At 44.1% G+C, this 23,311-nt stretch overlaps 2 protein-coding genes across 10 annotated transcripts in view; one reads left to right on the top strand and one right to left on the bottom strand.

Moving 5' to 3' along the window:
* KIAA0319L (KIAA0319 like) overlaps positions 1–6,506 on the bottom strand; it is a 56,720-nt gene extending 50,214 nt beyond the window's left edge. For 4 of the 6 annotated variants that reach the window (XR_013393703.1, XR_013393702.1, XM_077931953.1 and 1 more), the window contains exons 1-2: positions 6,219–6,506; positions 635–803 (exon numbers count right to left, since the gene is read on the bottom strand). Coding sequence is in view for 3 of the 6 variants with exons in the window: in XM_077931953.1 (XP_077788079.1) it covers positions 635–776 (142 nt within the window). In the remaining 3 variants the exon portion in view is untranslated. Of the gene's footprint in view, positions 1–634; positions 804–5,826; positions 5,847–6,218 lie in introns of those variants that run through there. The other 2 variants (XM_077931954.1, XM_028738914.2) reach the window with 2 other exon arrangements.
* A 193-nt stretch (positions 6,507–6,699) lies between these two features.
* Positions 6,700–22,386, top strand: NCDN (neurochondrin). 4 transcript variants are annotated; one of them, XM_028738910.2, is made up of 8 exons: positions 6,700–6,821; positions 12,731–12,822; positions 13,383–13,518; positions 13,918–14,895; positions 15,480–15,721; positions 18,622–18,846; positions 19,321–19,463; positions 21,193–22,386. In XM_028738910.2, the coding sequence occupies exons 3-8, from the start codon at positions 13,393–13,395 to the stop codon at positions 21,627–21,629; spliced, it is 2,151 nt and encodes a 716-aa protein (XP_028594743.1). In that variant the 5' UTR covers positions 6,700–6,821; positions 12,731–12,822; positions 13,383–13,392; the 3' UTR covers positions 21,630–22,386. The 4 variants fall into 4 exon arrangements, with proteins under 4 accessions (XP_028594743.1, XP_028594742.1, XP_028594744.1 ...); XM_028738909.2 differs by lacking the exon at positions 6,700–6,821 and adding an exon at positions 6,828–7,091; XM_028738911.2 differs by lacking the exon at positions 6,700–6,821 and adding an exon at positions 7,212–7,392.
* Positions 22,387–23,311: the final 925 nt, after the last annotated feature.

The following is a 23,311-nucleotide window of genomic DNA, read 5'->3' as shown; positions in this document are numbered from 1 at the left end:
GAGTACCTCAGACTGTGAACCAGCTCCTCAAGGGAAGTGTGACTCCATCTAGAACATGATGCATTCCATCTGTCCAAATAATAGTACCAATAGTGCCCGTGTTTTATCTGGATTAAGCTTCAGTTTGTTGGTTCTCATCCAGTCCATTACAAAGGATAGGCACTGATCCAGCATATGCACCACCACACCCACTTGAGATATAAACGTTGTGTGACATCAGCATACTGATGACAACACACATCAAAACTCTGGATGGCGCCAGTCACTGGTTGGTGTATGCCAGGCTGTATCAGAAACTGGTTTTTTATATATATAAGTCTTATAAGTACTGGTATTTTATATGTAAAATTGTTTTACATATCTTTATTTTATTGTGAAATTGCCTTGAGATGCTTCGTAGGAAGCAATTCATAAAAGAAATAATAATGCTGATGTTTAAAAGCATGTGGGATAATACTGAACCCATGAACCCCACATTAGAGACTCCATAGGACTGAGCAACACCCCGCAAGCACCATGTTCTAGTCTAGTCCCTCCTCAGTGCAGGAATCTTGCTGCTACAGCTTCTCTGATGGTAACCCCAACCATCACAATCTTTAAAAAAATTATCAGAAAGAGAATTGTGAACTATTACCTGCATATGAACAGGCGGCATTGAGGCAGGCACACATGTAGAGAAGATGGAGATGGCCCAGGCACTTGGCAGCTTTTCTAAATAAGTATCCCAATATGTTCACAGAGCTGCTGCTGAAATTGTCTTCCAACCTTTTCTCCATGGCCTTTGTGGGAAGACCCAGAACTCTCTAAACATAAAATACACAAGAGACACAGTTCACCTTCAGGAAAGATGAATTGAGACCAATTTATGCAAAGCAATTACATCTCTCATGTGGGTACGTAAAATAAAGCACACAGAGCAGAAGCAAATAGTTGCCACAGTTTACCATTAAGCCTCAAAGTTTGTTACTGAATTATCACAAAATTCTCCCAACTTTACCTTAGGACACAACTTTTAGTATATGCCCATTTTCTGGAGAAATTTTGTGAGTTATAAAGTCAGTTAGCCGTTGAACACAATGAGATGAGAGCAAACCTCATTTATCCACAGCAGTTGCCCACACAAACCTAAAAAGCTGCCTTCTTGGCACTTGTCTACTGTTGGCCAGCTGCTTTCACGCATTAGAACAGACAGCTCAGAAGCAAGCTCACATTTGTAGCAGCTTCCAGGATTCAATTCAAAATGAACCAAACTCCAAGCAAACAGTGCTGAGCTGATGAATTTTAAACAGGTGGATCTTTTGGACACTCTGTTTGAAAGTCTCCAGTGCAGAGGTGGCAGTCACTTCTACCTAGGGTGTGCTAAATACCAATAAATACAGCCCAGCTGCTGAGCAGGTGGACCTAATATCAGCAATTGCTTATTTGCACTGCCTGGCACCAGTAAGAAAACAAAAGGGGAACAGGAGCTGCACAGCCCACACAAACAGCCAATGAGAAGCTTCTCATGATTTGCTCTGATAGACACATAGCCCAGTGTTATTGGTGTAACAAGCTGTTGAGCTGTTTTGCTCTGCCAAGAGAAAGAAAACAAATGTTCAGATAGAGAATAAATTTAAAGCTGCAATCCTATGGGGACTTATCTTGGAGTAAGTCCAACTGAGCACACTGACATTTAATTCCAAGTAAATGTGTACAGGACCAGGTAACTAACAGCATAGGTCTATACTTCTTTACTCAAAAATTCAACAGGATTTATTTCCAAATACTGTAAGTGAGGACAGGATCACAGCCTTTTAAGTCCCAGTGACTTTAGACTGGTTCACTTAATTTGAACAGAACTGATTCTCTGTGTAGTGTAAAAATCATCTCCAACAAATACGTTAGGTTTTTTTGCCTTCCTTATTGTTTCTTCTCAAGGGTTCTGAGACACATGAACAGAACAAAGCCCATAAAAGTCTCAAGTGGCTATGTTTTTCATGTCTCTAGAGAGTTTGCATAACCCCTAGTGAAGAAAAGGTCAGAGCTCTGAATTTAAGGTAACAAACTGAAAGCAGACAGACCATGACAGAGAGTGAGAGTTGTTCTACCCATCAGACATGCACATACTCTCCTCTATGGTGCAAGCCTATTTGCCTCGCAATTGTCATCATGCAGACCACAGCATTCAATCTGATAACTGTCAAATTGTCAATCGAACTGCAGTGGAACTAGAACCTTTTCGTGTAACCTGAATCTATCCATTCCCCAAAGCAATGTCCATTCCTCATAGCAATGTCTAATTATCTATAATCTAATTATCACAGGCCACTCCAGGATGCATCCAAGAACTGGAACTAAAAGGGAAGCAAGGGAGCCAATATGTGAACAAAAGCTGTGCAAATTACCCGGAGGAGCAATTACAATCCCAAGACACTTCATCATTTGGACCATGCCACCAGTACCAATACTAATAGCCCAGCAGATATCAAGCTATACATTTCCTCTGCTCCTAGTGGGCCCTGAAGACTCTACAGAGCAACAGATTCAAGTGACTGCTGGGGTCAGGACTCCCTCAGTGCCATGCATCATCCTAGGAAGGGAGAGATAAAGGTGTTCCCATATGACCTAGGAAGATGTTACCGGTACATAACTCCATCAAAGAGGATCTTAGGGATATCCTCAGATTGCACAAGGAAGGAATTGGCCATGGAGGAAGCAATGCAAAAGTCCAACCTTCTGCAACGCTGTATAAAAACAGAAGATACACCTAAAAACCCCTTCATAATGTTGAGGATTCTACGGGCATATTTCCAGGTTATATTGGGAGCCAGCAACTCTGGAAGAAGCATGACAGCCTGACTTACACTACCTCCAGCATAGCTAAGGTAAAGGTAAAGGTACCCCTTACTGTTAGGTCCAGTTGCGGACGACTCTGGGGTTGCGCACTCATCTCGCTCTATAGGCCAAGGGAGCCGGCGTTTGTTCGCAGACAGCTTCCGGGTCATGTGGCCAACATGACTAAGCCGCTTCTGGCGAACCAGAGCAGCTCACGGAAATGCCGTTTACCTTCCACCGGAGCGTTACCTATTTATCTACTTGCACTGCATGCTTTCGAACTGTTAGGTGGGCAGGACCAGCATGGCTAGCACCAATTAAATTGTGTCAGCCACCTGCCCAGTCACTCTGTACCACTGGGCTGATGCTGAGATCAGCCTATGAGTAGCATCTAATCTCATGTTTTGCTCTGAACACCTATGCAGGATGACAAATTAAATTAAATTCCTGCTGTTATGCAAGTGTTTAACAACACCCTTTGAGGAGTCAGGAACAGCTCAAAGTTCAATTCTGTCAGCTACAGGCCTGAAAGTCCATTACCACAGAACAATGAATAGCTTTCTGATCAAGAAGCTGTGAAGCAGGTTATTCAACTGCTATAATAAGGAGCTCTTACAAAAAAATTTGGATGAAGTAGGCAATAGCAATTATGAACTGTGAACAAATGTCCAAGGAACTTTGAGCATTGAATGAAAGTTTAAACACCAGCTTGTGCTATGACTAACTGTAAGACATCCAGTTGGTTTATTTTATTTCAGTGTCTGGTTCTCAATACAATGGAGAAAAGGGTATAATGTGATGGTAAAAGAATGTGCCAAAGAGGAATAAAACTGCAAAAAGAACCCAAAGAAACATTTTCCTGTTGTCACTTCAAAGTGCCAAACTAGACAATACTGTAAAATGCCTTCATGAATTTAGCCCTTTCACTTTGCACTGTTTTCTCAATTAAAGTGGCCCCCAAAGGAAAGCTGACATTGACACCAAGGCAGCTTCACTTCTGGAGCAAATAGCAGCATAAGTTCACTGGGACCATGACTGGAGTGGCAAGATGAAAAAGTGGACAGGGCTCCTCCAACTTTAATAATTGTGTAGAAGAGAGAATTTTGACAGTTGTAACTTGTCATGTAAGCCCTAACAGTGATGCATAAAAAAGGGGGAAAGAAACAAGTACATTAAATGCTTTCACACATTTAACACATTATATAGTTTGGCTCCAAGATTACACGAGGATCCTAGTAGCTACAGCTTTGCCTCCATCTGATTTACAAATGACACACACATTAATTAGCTGCCCCTAAAAAGTGCAAATTAAGCACAGCCTTCTATATCACTATGTGCTCCCCAAGGGTTCCTTGACACAAACCACTGTACTCAGTGCTAAATCAAAGAGGCTATTAAATGCACTTACTGAATGGCATTTCAAACAGCTTATTAACAAGGTATTTCTTCTCAGTGAGCTTTCAAAATCTAATGCATTCCTACAGAATGTACAACTTACTCATATTCAGTAGAATATAATACTTTCTTTATACTTTTTAAGGTACTTTCATTCTCCATTCTCCAACACAAATAAGATTCCAACCATTCAACTTAAGTGCATGCATTAAAAGCTGTTCTTCCCACTATATGCATGCTTTTAAAACTTTCACTCAATGTCTAAAAGTCTACTAGACACACTGTAGATCACTTGACTCAATCTGGATATGTTTGCTGCTTTGTATAGTTAAATATTCTATTTTTCAACAATGCTCTTGATGAAGCAGATTAACTAGAGCTGCAAAAGATAAGATACAGCACTTAACAGCATTACTGTAGAAGAAACATTTGAATTGAGGAGGAGCTTTCAAAACCAAAACAAGATTTCTGTGGCCAACTAGGTTCCTCAATTCTTCCTAACTTTATTTATTTATTTAAAGGCTAAGACAGTATTTTCCAAATTTTTGCTACCTGAGGTTGACTTTTTCTCAGAATTAAAACTGGAGCCACATTTTTATCTCAAAATTTCTACTTTCACAGTTAGAATGAAAATTACCATCCTTTAGATGTCCATCTCCTATGTGTCTGTGCAAGTCACAGTTCTGCATGAGCCTCCAGATGGGAAAATGGCAAGACCAGAGTAATAACCCATACAGTCGCACAAGAGACAGTTTTGGTGGGTAATTTTGATATGTGTTTACATGAGAAATGATCCCATCCTTTCTCAACATGAAGAAATACTTGTCTCCAACTGAAGCTGATTGGAAGGAGGCAAAAGCAAAGCACCAGTAAAATGCAGAGATATAATGGACAATCTCCTTTCTGGGTGGCTACTTTGGGTTCACACCAATCCCATTAAACAGTATAGGAACTACTGGGCTAAGAGAAAAGAGAATTAACTGGTACAAAATTAGTACTGAAAAATTCCTTAGCATTTATATACACAAAAGCTTCCAAACTAGCATGAAGAGTGTGCATCCTCAAAACATACATAAATAAAATGCATCCCACTGATACAATAGGGTTACTAATCTCTACCCCTCAAAAATTTTATGGGGCATGAGCAGGCTCGCAAATCAGAATAAATCAGGTTGATTTCCTCCTCCTCTAGAGAGTTTTTAAAATACAAGAACAAAAGATTACAGAAATTATTTAAAACACACACCCTGCCAGAGAACTCAGCAGGAAGATAACACCTAATGCAAACAACTTGCAGGAAGACAATTTGATACTTTTGTACGGAGAGGACCAACAAACCAAATCTTTGCCCAAGCCTAGAATCAAGTCCTTTTCACTTCAAGCTGCTCATCCTGGGGTTATCTGAGGGTTTGGGCTAGGAGAGGGTCCTTAAAACTAGATTGCCACACTCACTGGCACACCTACAAAGGCTTGCTACAAAAATAAGCTACAATTTCCCAACTTCTGAGCTTTGTTTCGTCCACTTATTGGTACTATTTTGTCCAGCTTCAGGCCACAAATCCCTCCCCATGCCACTTTTATTTCTATTTGCAGGAAGAGGCTTTAATTCAAGGGTACCTGCTTTGCATTGGTAAGGTTACAGGTCCTCTCTCTCTCTCTCTCTCTCTCTCTCTCTCTCTCTCTCTGCTTAAAGGATTTAAACCGAAGCTGCACTTCCTACAGCCCCAACAAAAGTTTGATTTCGCTGTACAGGACGGAAACCGCCACTCTTGAGAGGAGCCCAGCTGCTCCAAAAGCCTCCAGCGTCATCTAGTTACAGGATCTCCCTCGCGTCGCTTCCACCCCCCACTGCAGCGCACTCGGCGCCGTCCAGGCAGCCAGGACCCCTTCCCTCCGCGCTGACCATGCCTGTCACAGGAAAGGACGGACAAGGCGGGAGGCCCCACCTCGATCTCCGCCGTTCTCCACCCGCCCTACTTTCAGGAAACGCAGTTAAGAGCGGCACTTACCAGAGGTGCATGGCGGACGCGGAGAGAGAGTCCTCTTCAGTTGCCCGCTGAGGGTGGCGAAGGGTCCGCAGGCCGCGCGACTGGGAATGGAGGGGAGGTTGTGAGGGGCAGCGGAGCGGGGGCGTCGTAGGCTTGACAGGCTCAGGTAAGGGGAGGGGGCGTCACCCTGTCAGCATCCCCCCTCAGGGTGGAGGTCTGGGCGGCAGGCCTCGCGTTCACCATGGTAACCACGTAGGCCTCAGGCTCCTTCACCAGCAGCAGCCCCCCCCCCGCCCAAAAAAAAACACAACACACCTCAGTGTCGGAGGCTATTCAGCACGCGCCTACAGACGCTTACACGTCAGCGCGACATTCCTAGAGCAGCAGCAGCAGCAGCACCTCACTCGACTCTGCCTAGCCCCGCCCCCATCTCTCTCTCTCTCTCTCTCTCTCTCTCTCTCTCTCTCTCTCTCTCATCCGGAAATACAAAAAGGTACGCCTTGCAGGCCAGGCCGGCCAGCCAATCAGGGCTGGGTTGGCCGGAAACGGAAAAGACCGCGCGCCGTTGCTACGATTGCGAGGTTTTCGCGAGGGACAATGTGTTTCGGCCCCCCAACCACCACGGTTTGTTTTTTTTTAAAGAGAGGGGGTTTGTGGAGGAGGTGGAAAATGCCCATATCTGACATGGAGGCGGTGGCTTCTTAGGGCACGTCTTATGAACTCGAAGCGCTATTGGCGAAAGGGGTAGTAAGGGGGAGGTTGATTGGTTAAGGAGCGCGTGCGTGGGCTGGTGAGGCTAGTGAGTGCGGGGGCTGAGAGGAGGTGAGACGAAGGGAAGGGGATGTAATATAGTGTTTTTCTTGCGCCAGTGACGGATCCTGCTTGGAGGAAAAGGTGAGTGTCGGTGTTTGCGGAGATGAGGAGGGTGGAGATGAGGGGGGGTGGTCTCTAACGTGAGCAAAAGCGAAGTGCGTCACGTATGCGGGGGCTGAGGGTTTGGGTGGGTGTCTGTGGGTGCGCTATTAAGGAGGGAGCAAATGCACCTCTGCCATAGCCTGCGCCTTCTAGCATGCGCCACGCGCGCAGGGTCTTCCTTTAGTGGCATTTCGCATCTCCCGTTTGGTGTCCTGAGGAAGACTTCCGGTCAGCTTTTGCACGAGCCTAGAGCTGCGATCCTAGCAGGATTTGCTTGGCGGTAAGTCCCACTGAATTCTGTGCGGCTGTCGCTAAGGTAAACGGAGTTAGGAATGCAGCATCCATCTGTTTTATTCTGGTGGTGCTGCTTCTGCAGCGGCTGCTCTTAGTATTTTTTTAGATGCGTTTGCAGAAAATGTTTTATGCTTGCAAACATTTTATTGCTTTAATATGTTGTGAGCAACCTTGGAAGAGTAAGTGGTGAAATATTTTTGGACCTGCACCCAGGGTAAGTGGTGAAATATTTTTGGACCCAGGTGCAAATCCCCACTCGGCGACTGGCCTAGTGAAAGCTTTTTAGCTAGCTCCTCTGAGACTAGGCTATTTCATGTTACTGTAATTCCTGAGGGCTTTTTGTCCAGAAAGTTCAGCTGAAGCAGAATGCTTGTAGGGGCTATGTAGTTTTATCTTATCTCGCCGATTTTTCACCGGTTGCGTTGGTTACCCGTTTCCAGACGGTTAGCCATGTTAGTCTGTTGCAGTAAAAATAGCAGAGTCTTGTGACACCTTGTGGCAAAGACTAACACTTATGGCGTAAGTGTTTGTGGACTGCAGTCTACTTTATTAGATGCAAGACTACTTTATTAGATGCATATCTGAAATTCAGGTATATATCCACATGGTTTAAGGAAGGAATTGTGCACAGTGTGATCGGAGAGAAATGAAATGCAGAAAGTACAGATAGGCTGATAATCACATAATTGGCAATGGTAATTCACAAAACAATTGCAGATAATGCAGACAGATGGTTACTTATATGGTTCAAGGTTCAACTTGCACATAGTTGTATGTATGTACACCTTCCTAGAAGTATGCCCTGTTGATTTCTCCGGGGCATAAATCCAGATAAGGATTGCATTTGACAGACCAAGTACTCCTATATGAACCTGCTCAGATGCTAAGAGCTGTCCTGCATTCTGGTCAGTCACTATGGTCAAACAGGCCAGTAGCCTGATGTCTGTATCAGGGAGAATGCCTTTTCAGTGGTGGCACTGTATTTGTGAAATTGCCTCTCCCACCCCCCCAATCTATTGTGGCTTTTAAGTAGTCCCCTTATTTTCCAAGCTTTTTATAGATCTTATTGCTGCCTGTGTTTGACAAGTTGTTTTTTTTAAAACATTTTTTATTTTTAGGCTTTCTAAGGACTTGTTCTGCAAGGGCGAATAGAAATATGTTAATTACAAGATTGTTGTGAGGATGAAATGGGAGGGTGGGAAAAACCATGTCACCCTGGAGAAAAGAAGGGATATAAATGTAATGAATCTCCACAGATGTTAGAATAGTAGGAGTGCGGTGTTATTAGGACAGGGGTCCCTGCCTCAGAATCCTTGGTATATTGGTCTAATCATAGAATCACAGTAATGGATCGTTGTAAGCCATTTTCCTGCCGCCCCACCCATCCTAATCTGCAATTTGGGTATACTAACAGTGGACAATGTTACAGATTTGTCATTGGTTTTCCTTCTTACACCCCCCACTTCCAGCCCTGAATGAGTATTTTGGCTTACAGGATATGTATACACACCCCATCTGTGGGATGGGAAAAATAATATTGTAAATTTTATCATTCGTAGCCCACTGCAGTTAATGTCTGCAGGGCAGCTAATGAAAAATTCATTTATTTTTCACACAAGAAGACGCATGCATGCATTTCTGTCTTTTAGGGAGCAGGACTGGGGGCAGACATAATGTGACCGCCAAGTCTTGTGCTACATTGTTACTGATGAGCAGATGTCACTATTACCACTTAAACAATCTGTTGGTATGTTAAAGTGTCACAAGACTTTTTGTTCTCTTTTCTTCACCGAGGTACAGCCAAGTCTTCAAAAATAACCAGGAAATCTGGATTGCAAGCAAAAAACTGCCCCCACGTGAAATTTGTTTTAAATTTGGGTGGGGTTTTGGTGGTGTGTAGTTTTGAAACATTCATGGTCTAAATACCTAATCTTTGTCTATTTTATGTAACTTTGTGGTTTATATAGTGCCTTATTGCCACATATATGAATTTTATTAAACAAAAATAAATAAACCACTTGATGGGGGGGACCAACCAAATAACTTAAAGGAGTTTACAAAAATTGACTTGTATGCCATATAATCTACTGCAGAATCTTTATGCATGTGTTTGTTTGTGTGTGTGTGTATCAGGGTAGAGATGTGGTACCTTTGGCTCTGCAGATGTTGCTGGAGTAAAATTTCCATCATTCTTTATGACTGACCAGGGCTGATGAGAGTCAGCCAAATTAAACTTTTATTGCTTATCACCAAAGGCCTTTGCAGAAATTCAGACAGGCTGAAGAGTGAACAGTAAATCATGTTTGCCAATGCAGGTACTAAAAATATTTAATGAGAGCCAGAATCAATTATTTAAAAAGCAAGAAAAACAAACAGTAAAAACAAGGGATGAAAATACAGTAAAATAATAAAACTATCATCAAATCGTGGCATTACCATGACAATTTATAGCTATCTCTGAAAGCACTATTTGCACTCACTGCTGCAAAGATCCAAACATAAAAAAGACACAATATAAATCTTGGAATGCTGACAATATAGCTCTTTACCCTGGCCTTTGACATTCTAGTTGGCAGAGTCCTACTCAGAGTAGACCCATTGAAATTAACAAATGTAAGTTATCCTCTTCCATAGTGATGTGAGATGAGAATATTCTCCGGAGAATATTCTCGAGAATATTATCCCAAAACTGTAAATTCTGTGTCTACGCAGCTGCTTTAAATGTGCAAACCTCATTAATTGAGAATATTCTTGAGAATATTCTCCAAATATTCTCTAGAATAAATTATTGTTGTTGTTGTCCAAAAACTACAACAACAAAATGTGTCATATTCAGTCTTTTACTACTCAGAACAGACCTACTGAAGTTAATAGAAATGGCTAATTTAAGTTTATTAATTTCACTGGATCTACTTTGAGCAGGACTTAGTTGACCACATCCCTATATTTCTAGGGCCTGCTCTAGTTATGATAGTAAATTGTTATAAACTCTTTTAATGTTGCACTTTACATTAGTGGAACCCTGCCTTGGACTTTCTAGTGAAAGCAAGTAATTAATGATGATGATATCTGGCAATAGACAATGTATGTTTTCTAGGATGGTTTTGTTTGTGTGTAATCCCAATAAAATAGTATCTAGAATCCTTAAAACAGGATTCCAGGCATAAAGAACAGAATTAAAAGTAGTGATTGCATGAAAGTATCTACACTGAGCCTGAGTTTAGCAGACGTAAGACTTAACCAAACTGGCAACTCTACCATGGTCATTTTTTACTCTACCATGGTCATTCTTTACCTTAGAGCATTAATTTTATCAGATGAGATTGACTTCTCTGTTGAGGTGACCAAAGTGTATGTAGAAACATATTAAGATCTGAGTATCTTCTGATATCTGGAAACCCAGTCCTTGCAATTCAGTATCAATTTAGACAGATTTTATTTTTAGTAAACAAATTTATAGACTGTGACATAAAGCATAAAAACAGAATGAAACACAGAAGCATAAACTTAAAAAACAACAGAAACCTTTTACCAGGTATAAAATTTATCTTTCATAAATGACTGGGAAAGCCTTCCTAAACAAAAATGTCTTCAGAAGGCACCTACACAGCCCCATGCTAGGCATCTGTATGACTTCATCTGTGTGATTTCAGCTGGTCATTGGTTCCAGAGAGCTGAAGCTGCCAACACTAAAAGCCTGTTAAATCTATCTGAAGAATTGTCTATAATTAGAGCAATAAATTATAGCATTATGGTTACTGGATGAGATTGAAGAAAGTTGTATTTCTGAATGAATTAGGAGTAGTAGGGCAGAGCCAACAATTTCTTCAAGAAACTGTTCTGTAAAGATTCCAGCTTCAACATTTGGGAAACATCCCAGCCCTGTACTTTATTTATTATTCCATTGTGTATGCTGCTTCTGCACACATTTGCCCAAAGCAGCTCCCAATGTGACAGCAAAAAACACAGAACAATGCATCATTACTATAACAGTCTAAATGCTAACTCACTTCAAAAGAGAATATGCCAATCCGAATAAATAGATCACTTTTGATGATATGGATATTATAACATTCTAAACTAATTATAAAATAAATGATCAAACACATGTATCAGTTAACATCAGTGAGCTGAACTATATCAGCCAGAACCAGCTTGGATAAACATTTCCAATGCAATCAATTATTAGCAATGATACAACCAGCACCCCTTCCATAGCAGTACTAACAAATAAAGAGCATAACATTTTTTATAGAGGTTAAAAATTAAAGTGCACACATTTCCTAGCAACACAGAAATTGCCTTTCATTAATCCTTGCAGGGAGCTACTCTTCAGTCGACAATAGATACTTCAGCCCTATACAAAATCAGCCCTATAAAAATTCTGAGTCATTACCTTGTTTTGAAACCACTTTAAAGCAGGGTCTATTAGAACACCCCTTTCTATACAACAGTTTAATATGGTGTCCAAAGTTGTAGAAGCTGAAACCTCTCTACAGATTTCCCAAGAAAATGTATCATTAAACTGAATTCTAAATTTCTAGGCATTTAAATTCACCTCTTAGGTCAATCAGTTACTCATCTGTTTACAGTTAGAGTTTCTGGTGTCTCTTTCCAAATACCACAGCCTTGCTTTTTGAGTACTTTAGGGTTTTTAAACTGCCTTCTTAAACCTACACGCGCATGAGAGAGAAGATGAATATTTCAGAGCAATTGCCATTTTAAAAAAAACCTCTGAGAGAATCTACCCTGGCACTTGGCAAGAGTAGATAACTATGGAAAGCTGACTGTCCTAACCCAAAGATGGATGTCCTCCCTGTTTGCCTTTACTGGCACTTGAAGATGGTGAGTGTTGGAGTCCCAGCAACATGTGACAGACCATAGGTTCCTCGTCGCTATTTTGGGCATGGTCTAAAGCTGACATTGCCTACCTTTTTGAGCCCACCAGCATGCTTGCAATTTTGAATGGATACCACGTCTTCTAGTTGCATTCTTTCTCCCCTCCCCTGGAGGTCACTACATAAAAGAGAGCAAGTGTGCACACAGGTTATTTGTTTTTACATAGGGTGTGGGTAAAGTCAAATCAAGCAAAACTGCAACGTATCTTGAATTTGCATTGCTTTGCTCAGAGTCCCCCCAACCACCATCAAGTTAAAGTTTGCATTGGCACAGTAGAAACCACAGATCTGGTGCTTGCAAGCACCACACAAACAGGTGCCTGCTCTATATCCCCACCCCACCTGACTCCTGCAGCACTCCCCCTTCTTCCCTTGACTCTGCCCCCCCCCAATTTTCATCACTCTGCTTTCTGTTCACCTGGCCAGGTGCTGTTCTGAACCTTAAGAATCATATAGAGGTGAAAGAGCATCACTTTGTCTCAATTCTTCATTCAACTCTACCTTTCTAAGAGGAAAAGGTAATTGCCCATACTCTCTCTTGGGACAAAGGTTGCAGTGCGAGAGGGTGGGGTCTTGGATTTTTTGTGAATGCGATGTGAAAGTGATGGCCTCAAGGGTTCCACTGCATGCATCACTGTCATGCTGGCAACCCCAGATCTAAAGTGACTTCATTTGGAGTGCTAGTTAGGCCTATTAGATATCATTGCCTGCTAAGAATGTGCACGTTACCACAGCTGCCTATTGCTGCAAAAGCATGAAGGCAAGATGCTTTTTCAGGAAGCTTGCCCATCACTTTTACTGATCTTACTGCGGTATCCCAGTAAGCATCAAGCTTCATAGCTCAGTCTTTCTTAACTACTACACTGTGCTACCGTTAGCTGCCTTAAAACTTGGGAATCCTGAAAGCTCAGTAAGTTTTGGGTTCTTCCCTGTTGTTAGCCAATTAGTTCTAGGCATGAGCAATGTGTCTTTGCCAGCAGCCACTGCTGTAGGGGAACTTGGTCTATCCAGTGTCACTGTGATAGGTGATCTTTTGTCTATCCTGTTGTATGAAAACAATGGTGGTCTTTACGTACAGAGCTGATATCATGGCTTCAAATTCGGGAATTGTCCCTGATGATGGTGAGAGCAGCAAGAATCCTACACTGGAGAGATGCCTCAATGTGCTTAGAGATGCAAGCAACGATAGCGAACAGTTTGCTGCTCTGCTTCTGGTAAGAATATGGCCTTGCACTGGCAGGAATAGACTGCTTTGGAAGCAAATTTGGGAATGAAGATAAGCTTTTTGAATCCAGCTATTCATGGTAGCTGGCTAACTGGGTGGGTGATCAGTAGTTTTCTACCTGTAAAATGACAGTCATAATTACTAATAATTGCTTAAGATAAGGACTTGGGCTAGATAATAGCATCCACTCTTGTCCTGTAGACTAAAGATGGACACAGATCCTTGTAACAAGGAAAGAGCAAAGCCTTCCATGTCTGTGGCATGCAAGAGGAACTTAGGGAGGGAGAGGCCTAGTAAGCAATTATAGCTGAGGAAGGGAAACTGCTAGCTCAGTCAAGCCATGTCACACAACTGCACGCTTCTGATGCCTCCTGATTTTATCCTTCAGGTGACCAAAGCAGCAAAAGCTGGAGAAATCAATTCCAAAACCCGCCGGAGGATCTTTGACGCAGTTGGTTTCACATTCCCAAACAGGCTTCTGACGTCTAAGGATGCCCCTGAGGGCTGCACACAGCACACATTCCAAGCCCTGGGCCTCACCCTGTTGGCCTGCTTCTGCACCGATCCAGATTTAGCTCGGCATCCCCAGGTCCTTAACAAAATCCCGGTTTTCAATGATGTGATTTCAACTTGCAAGCCAGGAGATGCTTCCTGCAATGCCATGATTGATGATGCTTATCAGTGCCTCAGGGCTATCATGGCCACTCCAAAGGGTCCCAGAGAGTTGGTGAACAGGGGCACTGTCCCAGCACTGTGCAGGGCTTATGTGAAGCATGGCTATGGCTTTGATCAGGCCTTTAAGCTGCTTGTGGGGCTTCTGATCGCAGCCGAAGCAAAGTGCTGGCAGAGAGCCACTGTTGACCTCATGGGGGTGCTGAACGTACTTAGTCTAGAATTCCAGAAGGCTGAAGACATGACCAAATTCCAGCTGTGTGAAGTGCTGCCCCGCTTCATCCCTCCCCTTCTCTCGCCCAACACCGAATGCCTCCTGCCCCTCTACCGAGGCCTGGCTAGCATCCTGACCAGCAAGCTGAGCACTTCCCAGCGGGACCCTGCCTTGAAGCTGGCAGCCTGCCTGTCACAAGCCTGTGGCTCAGAGTGGATCCAAGGAGGGGGTGCTGGCAGCAAGTTCTTTGCCTTGCTGTCCAACCTGGCATGTGTCGAAGTCCGCCTGACTCTGGAGGAGCTGGATCTGGCAGAGGTGGACAAGAAGCAGGAGCTGATGGCTGCTTGCTACGTTCTGATGGAGACGGCAATTATGGAGTGCACAAAAGAGAAAGGTTCTTTGCTGCTGGAGACGCAGAAAGTGCAGCTGGTGGGGATCCTGGAGGAAGCCTTCGGGGCTGTCATACACTACTTGAGACAGGTATAGTAAGACTCCCAAAATCTTCCAATCTTATAAGGCTGCCTCCCTCAGGAGTTCAGGAAGCAGTTAACAGTCTTACCTTTATGAGGGTCCGAGGCTGTCAACTGTGCCAGGTTGGTAAGAGTCATCTGGTGTCCAAGTGAGGCAATTCTGGTGGGTTGGAAGCCCAAACTAGTATTGAGGGAAATGAACCATAGTACAGGACAAGGAGGAAAGGGGGAGATAGAAATGGCGTCTCTGGACTAAATGAAAATGTAGAAGTTCTGAATAACACAGCAGGGCAAAGAGCTCTGAAACGGGGGCTGCCTTAACTTTTGTTTATGTAGGGGAGACTGAACTGGGAGCTAATCAAGGCCTTTGAAATCCATCAAGGATGGTAGAAAAGGTGGAAAGAATCTACTGCTTCCCCAGATTGCTGTTTTGGCCAAGTAGCTGAAGTGCTTGTGGTCCTGCAGGCTCTGCGGCTTATCAGCTTGGATTTAACAGATGGTACATGCTCACTTTCCTTTGTCTGGCTCACAATGTCACTCATCCCAGCCTCACTGATTTACAACATGTTTGTGACTGCTTTCTCTGTCCCACAGGTAGGGCGAAAGAAGCTGGACGACCCTTTCATCTTTGCCTCCGTTCGAATCCTTGGGGCCTGGTTGGCTGAAGAGACATCTTCCCTCAAGCAAGAGATCTGTGACCTTCTGCCTTTCCTCATCTACTATGCCAAGATGCGGTTTGAGGAGGAGAAGAGAGTCAGAAGTAGTTTGCAGCAGGAGGCAGAGCAGGCTGGGCAAAGCAGCATCCAGCCTCCTGTTTGGCAAGGAGATGCTATAAGGTAAATTACAGCGTTGGGTGTTGAAATATGTTGTTTTGCTGCTTTATGCTTTCTAGATTCCAGTTTGGGAATCAGAACCACTTTAGGTTTATTCTGCTTAAACACTTCTAATGATGAGCTGAGGATCAGGAACATTCTGGCTGGAGTTTCAGCTTGGACATTAAAGTCCTTGAGGGGCCTTAGGCAAACCTCTGCCTCGCTGATACACTGATAAAATTCTGCGCTGCTACATTTTTGGAAACGTTCTTCACAGAATAGAATTGTAGACTTGGAAGGAACCCTAAGAGTCATCTGGTCCAACCGCCTGCAATGCAAGAATCTCAACTAAAGCATAATATGAAGCTTTTCTTTTGTCATCTTAGTTATCAGTGTGGAAATGACTTGGACTAGATTCCATCTTGGGGTGGCAGCTTACTCTCCTCCGGAGATAAGAGGTGTAGAGTTTTTACAGGGGTCTTATATTGCCACCAGGGCTCTTTTTTAAACATTTACATGAAACTGTGGGGGAGAGTGTTGATGACTCCCAGTGCTGCATATTTTAGCTAGGCAACCAAGAGCAACAGCAGTGGCTGTGATCAGTTGGATACAGGCAGGGAAACTGAGGCTGAATTCCAGGCAAGACAGAAGTGATGCTAATTGGAAGCCCAAGTATTTGATAGCAGTAGATTTATTGTTGTTGCAATTAGCGTGTATAAAACTTAGCAGTTAACAGGATTCCTTCAGTAGTGCTGCCCCCTTCCCCTCTACCCTGGACCAGGATGCTGTTGAGGGTAAGCTGCTTACTTGCCAAGCCTTCTTGTCTATCTAAGGCAGCTTCTGGCCACCCATCAGCAATGGCATGATGAGCACTAGAAAGGCTTATGCAACAGCTCTTACTGATGGTTTCTAATCCCAAGACCATGTGGGAGCAGCATTTGTTCGTGGGCGCCTGACTATAGCACAAAGGTTCCCAAGTGAGTCATCTGTGTTCCCTGGAGAACTCTTTGCAACCTTCCTGATGTGGAATGGCATTACAAGCTTGGGTCTGGAAAAATCAACCCATCAATATTGACTCCTGTGATTCAGTTTACTTTGAGTTCACTCTCTCTGCTTGCTTTTCTTTTCTTTTCTTTTCTTTTCTTTTCTTTTCTTTTCTTTTCTTTTCTTTTCTTTTCTTTTCTTTTCTTTTCTTTTCTTTTCTTTTCTTTCTTCCTCTTTTCACCAGTCTCTCAGCTCTGAGGTTGGTTTTGTTGGATATGTAGGATCAGGAGCCATGTAGGAACAGCTTCCAGGATGCAAATCCACCTTGATTTTAAATATGCAAAGTTCCATCAAGTTCCTTTGTTCCCATCTTTTAAGCAACAAAGGCTGGTTCATTAAGGCAAATGGGGCACTGCCCCACCAACTTCAGCCTGCCCCATAGCCAGTCCTGCCTGCCTGCCTTCTTACTTAACAGCACTGGTTGTCGGCTTCCTCCTTCTTAGCCTCAGTGCTGTCACACCATATATACTTCAGCAGGGGGCAAACCTGGAATTAGTTGGCTCTGGCCTCGCCTGCTGTTGATTATCCTCCCTTCTATCCTATCAGTCCCAATGATCACCAACTTCCACTCTAGTGGGACCAGTAATAAAAGCTGTGGGAAGGCCAGACCACCAATAAGCTTCTTGAGTTGAAACCAGCCCTTCAGATGCGGTCAGCTGTGTCACTTGAGAACCAAAGGTAGGATGTTGTCCTGGCTCTGTTAAGGATTGGGCACAGAGTCCCTACCAATTAGCATCAAAGGAGGGGAGAGAAGACCCAACCATGTGCAGCCTTGTCATGTTCCCAGACTGTTAAAACAGGTCTTGCTGGAGTATGTGTGATTCCCAACAGTCACTGCATACCCAGTCCCCTCCTCCAAAATTGGCCTCCATCCTGGGCGACCTACAACCTTTAACCAGGTTCCTGAGCTCCCTTGTATGGCTATACTCTTCTGTTTGAATTGTTTGGAGCCGGTCTGCTCTCCTGCATTTTACAATAAGGCTATAATGTGTAGTGTAATACTGCCTAGCTGCTGCAGTGTCGCGAGCTACAGTACACCTACCTGCCATCTGCTTAGGTGGTGAGGCAGGGGTATGGAGCGGTGCCTCTGGTAGTTGTCCCAGTTCTGTGCAACTACCTCTCCCTTCATTCTGTTAGGACTTACATAATTTCCTCCTTAAAAAGAAAAAAAAAATCAGGACTTTGACTAGTGTAAGAAAGGAGCCAGGGGTATCTAAGGCTAACTTTATAAACCTGTCCTCCTGCGGTCTGTTATTATGTGTTAATCATTGTGGGCTGCCCAGAAAAGAAAAGAAAGACTTAGGAAAGATTGGGTACAAATGCTTTCAAGAAACAAACTTTATGGGATAAACAAGACAAAATGCCCAGACCCCATTATAATAAGCAGTCTGAACATTTGAACATTTCAGATCTTACTTTGATATTTAATTTCCCACCCCTAGTCATGTTTTCTCAAATATAATGAGAGGGACCCCATTATTGGTCAGATTGGCAGAAGGTGCAGCAGGGTCTCATTACTTTGTGCAAAAATTGCTGAGCCTTTTTTTGAATATATTCAGCAGTAGCCAGTGCTAGGGTATGGCATTGGGCTGACTGTTGAGCTCTTCAGTAGCAAATCTTTTGTAACTGGCTTGGGTTTTTTACTATAGAAAATCCATATTCCAGGTTGAAATGCATTTTAATTTCACCATGGTCGTAACAACTTCCTTGTTAAACTTTGCTGTCAGAAGCTTGAGGCCATGGACTATCTAGTTAGTGGTTTTTGTAAGCTGCTCGAGGGACTTTTTTGTCTTAAGAGCTTGGGTATATAAATGTTTTAAATAAATGGGGAAAACCCTCTGCCTTTAACTTCGTTCCAACATTTCCATGTCCCCTTTCAGATTCCTCTTACCTGGCTTAAGCCACTTGACTGCAGAGGATCGACCCCGTGGAATCCTCATTTCAGAGGGCGCGCCAGTACTCCTGTGCCAATATTTCTTGTACCGGTGGGAGATATTTGTTTCAAATACAGATACCCTGACTACATCGACTACTGTGGAAACCAGCCTTCAGACGTGTTGTGAAATTTTCCTTAATTTGGTTGTGACTGCTCCAGATTTAATCAGGTAATGGGTAGAGGAGGAATGCAAGTGAGTTAACGACACCTTAACATGTTACAGAGGCAAACCTCTGTTTCCAAATGCAGACTTCTTATTCACATATTTTTAAAAAATATGTTATAATTTTAATATGTATAATAATTTTTGTAATACAAAATGAAGAGCATGAAATATAATACTTTAAATATTCATCAAGTGCTCGCTCAATGAATTTCTTTAGTAAGAGATGTACACCTAAAAATGTAACAAATGAATTCACACATGACTGAGGAAATCATGGTTTAATTCTTCACCCAGGGTTTAAATCCCCACTAAATTATGAAGCTCAAAGGGTCCTAGCCAACCCCTCAAGCTGGTGTGGGAACAAAAATAGAGAAGTTTATGCACATAACCTTGAGTACTGTGGGTGAAGGGTGGACTGCAGATATGATTAACTCAGAAAGCATCTTGTGTTTTGCTTTCTCTCTCTCTCACCTGCAGCCGAGAAGATTGCTTTGCGACCTTGATGGACACATTGCTGAAGTCCCTTCCTTCTCTGCTGCCACAGAGAGAACATCTCGGCCTGACAGCCAATGTGGCAACACTGGGACTCATGATGTCCAAGAGGCTGTTTGCTTACCCAGGCAAGAAATAGCGCTGTCAGCTTCCACTGCCAAAACTGAGTAGGAAGTCAACAAAATGTAACCATGCCCTAGTTTTTCTTCAGCGGCAAATCTGTTGCTAGGCTGTACCTCTTCAGAGTCCAGGTGTGTGCCCACATGACCTGAATGCTGTCCTTACAAAACAAAAGGCCAAAGCCCTTTCATGTAGGAAACCAGCACATCATAAGAGAAGGGTTCTAGCCAAACCCCCTCCCTGATGCACTAGTTTTTCACTGTGTGGGGATTATTTTGGGTTTTTTGTTTTTGCCTAGAACAGCATGCGAGCACCCCCGCAGTAGCCTGAAGTGGTACAGCCCAGGCACAGGTTTATTAGCTCAGTGAAAGCTAGGCCTGTGTGGGCAGACAAGTGGTTCATTACCATCCATCTCCATGGCAACTCCGTATAGTATCGTTTTCTTTCTTGAGTTGCCCAACATGAGACTCTCTCTTTCCTCCTCCACTACCCTCCCGAGTTGGGAATTGACAAACAGTGCGCTCTAATTATATGGGGAGTCAAATGAGAAGGAAAAGAGCTGGGATGAGAGGGTGCAAGCAAGAGAAGCCTCACAGAGGCAGTTCCCTCAGAATAAGCTGCTGATCACTCAGCACAGCAAGTGGCCCAAAGCCCACACAGCCATCCCAGTTGGGCTAATTAAAATGTACTTATTTTAAGTATTAAGCTTGTGTCTTTCCCTCCTCCGAAAAACTAGGCGTAATGCACATGGAGGTGCTAGCCCATTCTGTCCTTGCAGCAGCACTGTGAGGTAAATTAAGCTGGAAAAGAGCAGCTTGTCCCAGGGGCGATGCCGCCCGGCGGGTACTGGGTGGGGGCGGGACATGTGGAGGGCTATCTCTGTGCCTGCTCATCCCACCCCCGGCCTGGCTGCTGGGCAGAGGCTGAGGTGCGCAGAGGGTGCGCAGCAGTGTCAGGGGGTGACGGCCCCCTCAATATTGGGGGAGCTGAAGCCCCCCCCCCTCATATACCCGGCACCACTGGCTTGTCCTGAGGTCAGCCAGTGAGAGTCATGGCTGAGTCTGGCCCCAGGCCTCCCAGGCAAAAGGCTGGGACTGCATCTTACAATGGTGAACCCTGTTGTGACACTGAATGTACTCCTGCGATCAGTTCTGATTAGTGTCACCTGAAAAGGGGGGGTGTGTACCACTTCTTGGCCTATTCAGGAAACAGTTTTGAAAACTGATGAAGGAAGGGGTCATGGGGGGGACGACGACTCAGGTCTCTTCTTTGTACAGGCCTGGCTCAAGTTAAAATATTCCTAGAGGGGTTTCAGCCTGAGGAAGTAGTAGGAAGGCAATGCCATAAGAACCTAAGAAGAGACTGATGGATCTGGCCAGTAGTCCAGCATCCAAGCCACACAGAGGCCAACCAGGCACCTGTGGGAAACCAGCAAGCAGAATTCCAGCACAAGAGCCCTCTCCCTTCCTGCGGCTTCCATCAGCTGGTATTCAGAACCATTTCTGCCTCCAGCTGTAGAGGCAGAGTATAGCCATCCTGGCTGGTATCCATTGATAGCACTCTCCTCCATGAATTTGCCTAATCCTCTTCTGAAGCCATCCAAGTCAGTGACCATCACTGCTTCCTGTACCTTCCCAGACCTTGGAAGGAAGCACATGTTGTTGGTGAATGTCCGCATTACCTCTCTCTCTCTCTCTTTTTTTCTCCTCCCTTTCTCCTCCTTTCTTTTTCACTCAGGTCTGCAGGGGACTCCAGAATCTGAGGGCTTCTTTGATGCTGCCATCCGCTTCCTGGCAGAAGCCCACGTGGCCCAGACTGACCTCGACGGGGAGAAGGTGACCATGAGCGTTTCTCCAACCTATAAGGCGGCCTGGCCAGCCATCCGTGAGTTGTGGTTTCTGGGCATGCAGGCTTTCGCTAGCTGCGTGCCCCTCTTCCTGTGGCTGCCGCAGGACGTCCTGCGCTCCGGCTGGCTTCAGGAGCTGCTGGCCTTGCTGGGCCGCGTGGCACCGTCGTCCGTAGACTTGGAAGTTGTCCGTGCTTTCCAAGGCATCCTGGTGGAGCTGGCCCGAGCTAGCCAGCCGTGTTTGGAGATGATCCAACAGCACCGGGGTTTGGAAATGGCCAGCCTGTATGGCATGGCTGCCTTGGAACAATGTCTCTCTGAGCAGTGAGCAGTGCTCAGAACACGTTGTGGTCGGGTGGGGGGAAATGTTTTCCCTGAAGCAGTTTTTTATCATCCTGTTTCATGCAGATGGATGATCTTCTTAATCAGTAGGGCATGGGATGTGTCGGGCACCTCTTCCCAGATGGCTGCACAAAGTTTTAAAACAAAATATGATGTCTCATAAAGCATGTGTCCTAGCTCTCTGTGATATCGTAGAGTAACATGAAACAATTGCACAAATGTATGCCAGTGCACGTTAGTGCTGTTCAGTTGACTCTAATGCACTGTGGAAAAAGCTAGTTTTCCTCTAGAGGGGAGAGTAAACAAATGCTAAAGGAACTTTGGCGGCATTCTAGTGTGAAAGGGAAGGAATGTTTTTAACTATGTATAGTGATTGTTTCCAAGGTGTCCTTTTGCTACCTTAATCAGGCTTCAGGGTAGACTTAAGTAATGCACTTATGAAGGGCATACTGGATAGACTTCTGGCCATCTAATTATTGATTACCTCAGGACTGTGCCATTGTTGGAGCTCTTTTCTTGAGGATACTATTTATTTACCTATTTATTTATTTATTTGAATATTCAATTTTTAAGGATACAAATTCTTCCTAGGCAGCTTACACGTAACATTGAAGTACATTGATAAAATCACAGTGAAACAGTATTGAATAACATACAAGCCTTTGGGATCCTTCCCACATGGTAGCTGATGTCTTTATTTAATAAATTTGTACCTGCCTTTCTGGACAAAACAAAACAAAACACCAAGGTGGCTTACAATTTTTTTAAAAAAGCAGGGACAGTTTAAATGTGATTAAAACAATTGGGGAGGAAGTTCACTCTGTTAACTGGAGTGATGACACCCCCAGTTGGAGCAGGACCAAGGTCTCCTTTGCTTGCCTGCCTGCTCCCACATGGCTGCTGGCATTAGATGGCCCTGTGGGGGGAGATGGGGCAGGCAATGGGGGGGAGGGTGCAAGCTATTTTGCTGTTAAAAAGAATTGACTCCCTTTTGAATCAACTGCATTTCAAGGAAGAGGGATTTCCGGGGCCAAATATATAGTATTGGGATCTGTACTCTCCGGAGTGTTAAATGTTTGCTTGTTTTTCGCTTCTCTGTATTACTCCGCATGTAGGCTCTTGCATGCAGCCAGTAAATATTATGTTCATGAGTTGGAGGCTGGATTAGCCCCTGAAGCTGTGGCCTTGGCTTAATATCTTGGTGTTTACAGTTCAGTAAATAAAAGTGCTTTGTCTTGTAATAAATGCCTGGTTCTTACTGACATGTGGGTCTTGTTCACCAAATGGATGTCTGCTGGAAGCAAGCATCGCCTTTCCTCTCATTCCCTCCTGTAATCCCTGTGAAGCAGAAGGGAGAGGGAGGGAGAGCCCTACTGTGTCAAATCAAAGGTTCCTCCAGTTCAGTATTTGTCTCCAGCAGTGGCCAACCAGATGTCCTACGAAGAGTTCACAAGCAGGGCATGGAGGTCTCAACCCTTTGCAATCCATAGCAGCAAATATTCCAAGTCCCAGTGATTCTGGACATGGCTAGTAGCCATTGATGGGCCTCTCCCAAAGCAATGCATATTAGCTGCTGATCTTTAGTCCGCCTTGAAATTTGCTTTGATAAGGAATTTTCTGTGGTGTGTCTCTGGGTCGGGTGGCTGGAGAGCCTCTAGGGTTGGCTTG

This window comes from Podarcis muralis, chromosome 7, assembly GCF_964188315.1.
Source record: "Podarcis muralis chromosome 7, rPodMur119.hap1.1, whole genome shotgun sequence".
Classification (NCBI taxonomy): Eukaryota; Metazoa; Chordata; class Lepidosauria; order Squamata; family Lacertidae; genus Podarcis; species Podarcis muralis.
This window is presented reverse-complemented; position numbering and strand designations above follow the sequence as displayed.

Bases quoted from the DNA above. Each gene is read 5' to 3' on its own strand.
- NCDN (XM_028738910.2), top strand. From the start codon at position 13,393: ATGGCTTCAAATTCGGGAATTGTCCCTGATGATGGTGAGAGCAGCAAG. The intron at 18,847-19,320 runs GTAATGGGTAGA...TCTCACCTGCAG, and splicing joins ACTGCTCCAGATTTAATCAG to CCGAGAAGATTGCTTTGCGA. The intron at 19,464-21,192 runs GCAAGAAATAGC...TTTTTCACTCAG, and splicing joins GAGGCTGTTTGCTTACCCAG to GTCTGCAGGGGACTCCAGAA.